General features: G+C 46.1%; 1 protein-coding gene across 2 annotated transcripts; it reads right to left on the bottom strand.

Moving 5' to 3' along the window:
• Positions 1 to 294: 294 nt before the first annotated feature.
• LOC121964734 (metabotropic glutamate receptor 7-like) lies at positions 295 to 2,537 on the bottom strand. 2 transcript variants are annotated; one of them, XR_006107401.1, is made up of 2 exons: positions 1,338 to 1,479; positions 295 to 474 (listed from the first exon to the last, which is right to left on the bottom strand). XR_006107401.1 is itself a non-coding variant. In XM_042514930.1 (2 exons), the coding sequence occupies exons 1-2, from the start codon at positions 2,489 to 2,491 to the stop codon at positions 383 to 385; spliced, it is 228 nt and encodes a 75-aa protein (XP_042370864.1). In that variant the 5' UTR covers positions 2,492 to 2,537; the 3' UTR covers positions 295 to 382. The 2 variants fall into 2 exon arrangements, 1 of the variants encoding a protein (XP_042370864.1); XM_042514930.1 differs by lacking the exon at positions 1,338 to 1,479 and adding an exon at positions 2,356 to 2,537.
• Between the last annotated feature and the right edge of the window lie 179 nt (positions 2,538 to 2,716).

Genomic DNA, 2,716 nt, shown 5'->3' with positions numbered 1-2,716 from the left:
GTCGTTTGTCCCACAGGCCATACGACTCTTCAACTCCTCCTCACACAGATAAACACTGTTTGCACTGTTGCACTGTTCATACTGGTATTGCACTGTTTTTATTGTTTATTGTTGTTTTATATCTTGCGTTTTTGCATACTCTGCATCTCTCTTTTTCTCTGTATATATTGCTTATATATTTATTGGTCTATATTCTATTCTGTATGTTTATTATGCTGCTGGTTACTTAAATTTCCCTCGGGATCAATAAAGTACCTATCTATCTATCTATCTGTCTATCTATTTCATTGTTTTTTAACACAACAGTATGAATTTAATGTTTCTTACCGTATAAAAACTCTGCCTGAACGCCCCGCCGGCCACCGTCCTGCAGCGCTCTCTGTCACAGTAATAACCTTGTTGATGGTCCGTGAGTGGAAACCCTGCGTTGTGGAGGAGAGCTCGCCGCCCTGTGCTGCCAACACGAGCACCTCACTGGAGAGACCGAGCCACCATCAGAACAAAAGTGCATTCGGTGAGTAACACGCAGAGATTAGCATCAGACAGATCAGCATTCACGTCTCCCACAACATAAACACAGGCGGAGGCACCGTCCTGCATAAAAGACGTGATACAGGCCCGTCTACTGAGGGATTCGTCCTCATTTTGGGGAGACTCGTACGTGAATAGACGTTCAAGAGGACAAACTTTTTATCTTTACAGCTGATTTCCAGTCAACAGCCAGTCTTACCACACTAACCATTTAATCCGACTCCTTTTTCCATAAGACGGCAACTCCACCTGATCCTGCCATGGACTATTGTAGTCGTGAGGTCCGCGGTCGATTCACCAGCCCCATAAAAGTCATGATGTAAAACATTCAGTCTGTCCAATTCCTGTTTAGGTAAAATGTCTCCTGAATACACAGCACATCACAGTTCCCCAACAGCTTGTCCGCAACAAAACGACGCTCTTTATCTCCGTCACTGTGGCATGTACGACTTACCATTTCTATTTCGGCTTAGGAGAGGGGCATACAAATGAATGGCTGTATTTTTTATTTATTTGACATTTTCTTGTCTATTTTAAAAGAAAACATTTTCAGATTTTTTTCTCCAAGGATTTTGCCTTCTTTCTTTTATTTTTCTATTTAATTTTTGATAATATTTAAGGAAAACATTTTGGAGATTTTATTTTTTCATTAAATAAAAATCCGCCTTGGGTTTGGGGGTCGGGCTTTCATAATCATTCCTTCAGTTTTAATATGGCTGCTCGGCGCTAATCATTTTAGCAATTTCAAGACGGCCTTTGCTTCGCCGGCCGAGAAAAAAAACAACCTTCTGCATAAAAGCCCGTACCGTGAGGATGTGCTTTTGTCGTCCATCTGAACACTGTAGTTTGATCACAGCAGACCCTCATCAATAACTCCAGCCGTCGCATCACCACAGAGCCCAGGAGACGTGGAGTCGTCTTTTCCTTCATCCTGAGGACGTCTCACATCTTTCCTCGACCTCGTGATGTTTTCTGTGGAGAAGAAGATTATTTGAAGTTTTTGACCGCAGCTGAACTCTCTATCACTCTGAATAGAGAGCCTTTACGGTCCCTACTGCACAATCAAGTCAGTTTTATTTTTAAAGCCCATTAAGGTTTGCCTCAGAGGGCTTTACAGCAGGCACCATCCCTCTGCCCTCAGACCCTCAAAAAGAACCCCTGTAATGGGAAAAAGGAAGAAACCTCAGGAAGAGCAGCAGAGGATGATGAGGGATCCCTCTTCAGGACGGACAGACGAGCAATAGGTGTTGTGTCCCGGGGGAGGTACTCTGAACACTGAGCTGAGTCATCACGGTCTTATCAGATCCAGATCAAATCCAACAAAAGCTGGTAAAAGTCTCGAGACTGTCCCTAGAGGGTAGATAGATAGATTGATTCTTTATTGTCTCGAGCAAAAACAGAAATTCATCATTAAAACAAATGAATTTCTGTAACCTGTGCCCCGAGTTTTTGCTTTGGCGACTGCCTCGGCTGCAGCCCTTCAGGCCAACACCTCTCTGTTGGGTTTCCACCAGCCGGTGTGTAGGTTGCTGTCTGATGCCCGACAGCTTCCTGCTCCCCACTGGTGTCGACCCGCAGTACCGAAAACAAAGTATTTGTTTTGGTATGCGAGGCTGCTTGCAAAGACAGGCACCGGCGACCCTCGGACCACAGCTTTTTGCAGCCGCTTCCGCAACGGAGGTACTAGACATGGTCCACATCCTCCCCCCTCAGGAGGAGTCGACGATGCCGGGGGTCAGCACGCCCAGGTCGCCCTCCCCTTCATGCTGCCCGGCTGCACAGCCCTAAAGATACTTCGGCAGTAGAGAAGCGTCTTCCACCTACCGTTGAAGCTGACGCTGCGGATGTAACTGAGCAGTTTCCTCCCTCCTGTCGGGTCCATCTCGGGGCAGGTGCTGGAGTTTTGGGGATACAGGTCCCTCTGCATTTTGTGGAGGGCACGGGCCATGGTGCACGCCATGACAATCACAACTGGACCTTCCCCACCTGCTCGTACTGGGAATCAATGCCGATACGCTCCTGACCTGAGAGACACGCACAGAGAGGACACACAGAGGTATAATTTACAGGGAAAATTCACTTTTCCTCATTACTATGGAGCTAGAACAGCGACAGCAAGTTTTGACACTGAAAACAAAAAAGTCTTGTAATTCCAACATGAGGTTTGTGCTTTTTGTTTCTCAGT

Source organism: Plectropomus leopardus, unplaced genomic scaffold, assembly GCF_008729295.1.
Source record: "Plectropomus leopardus isolate mb unplaced genomic scaffold, YSFRI_Pleo_2.0 unplaced_scaffold16970, whole genome shotgun sequence".
NCBI classification, from domain to species: domain Eukaryota; kingdom Metazoa; phylum Chordata; class Actinopteri; order Perciformes; family Serranidae; genus Plectropomus; species Plectropomus leopardus.
The sequence above is the reverse complement of the archived record's forward strand: the minus strand, read 5'-3'. Positions and strand labels throughout refer to the sequence as shown.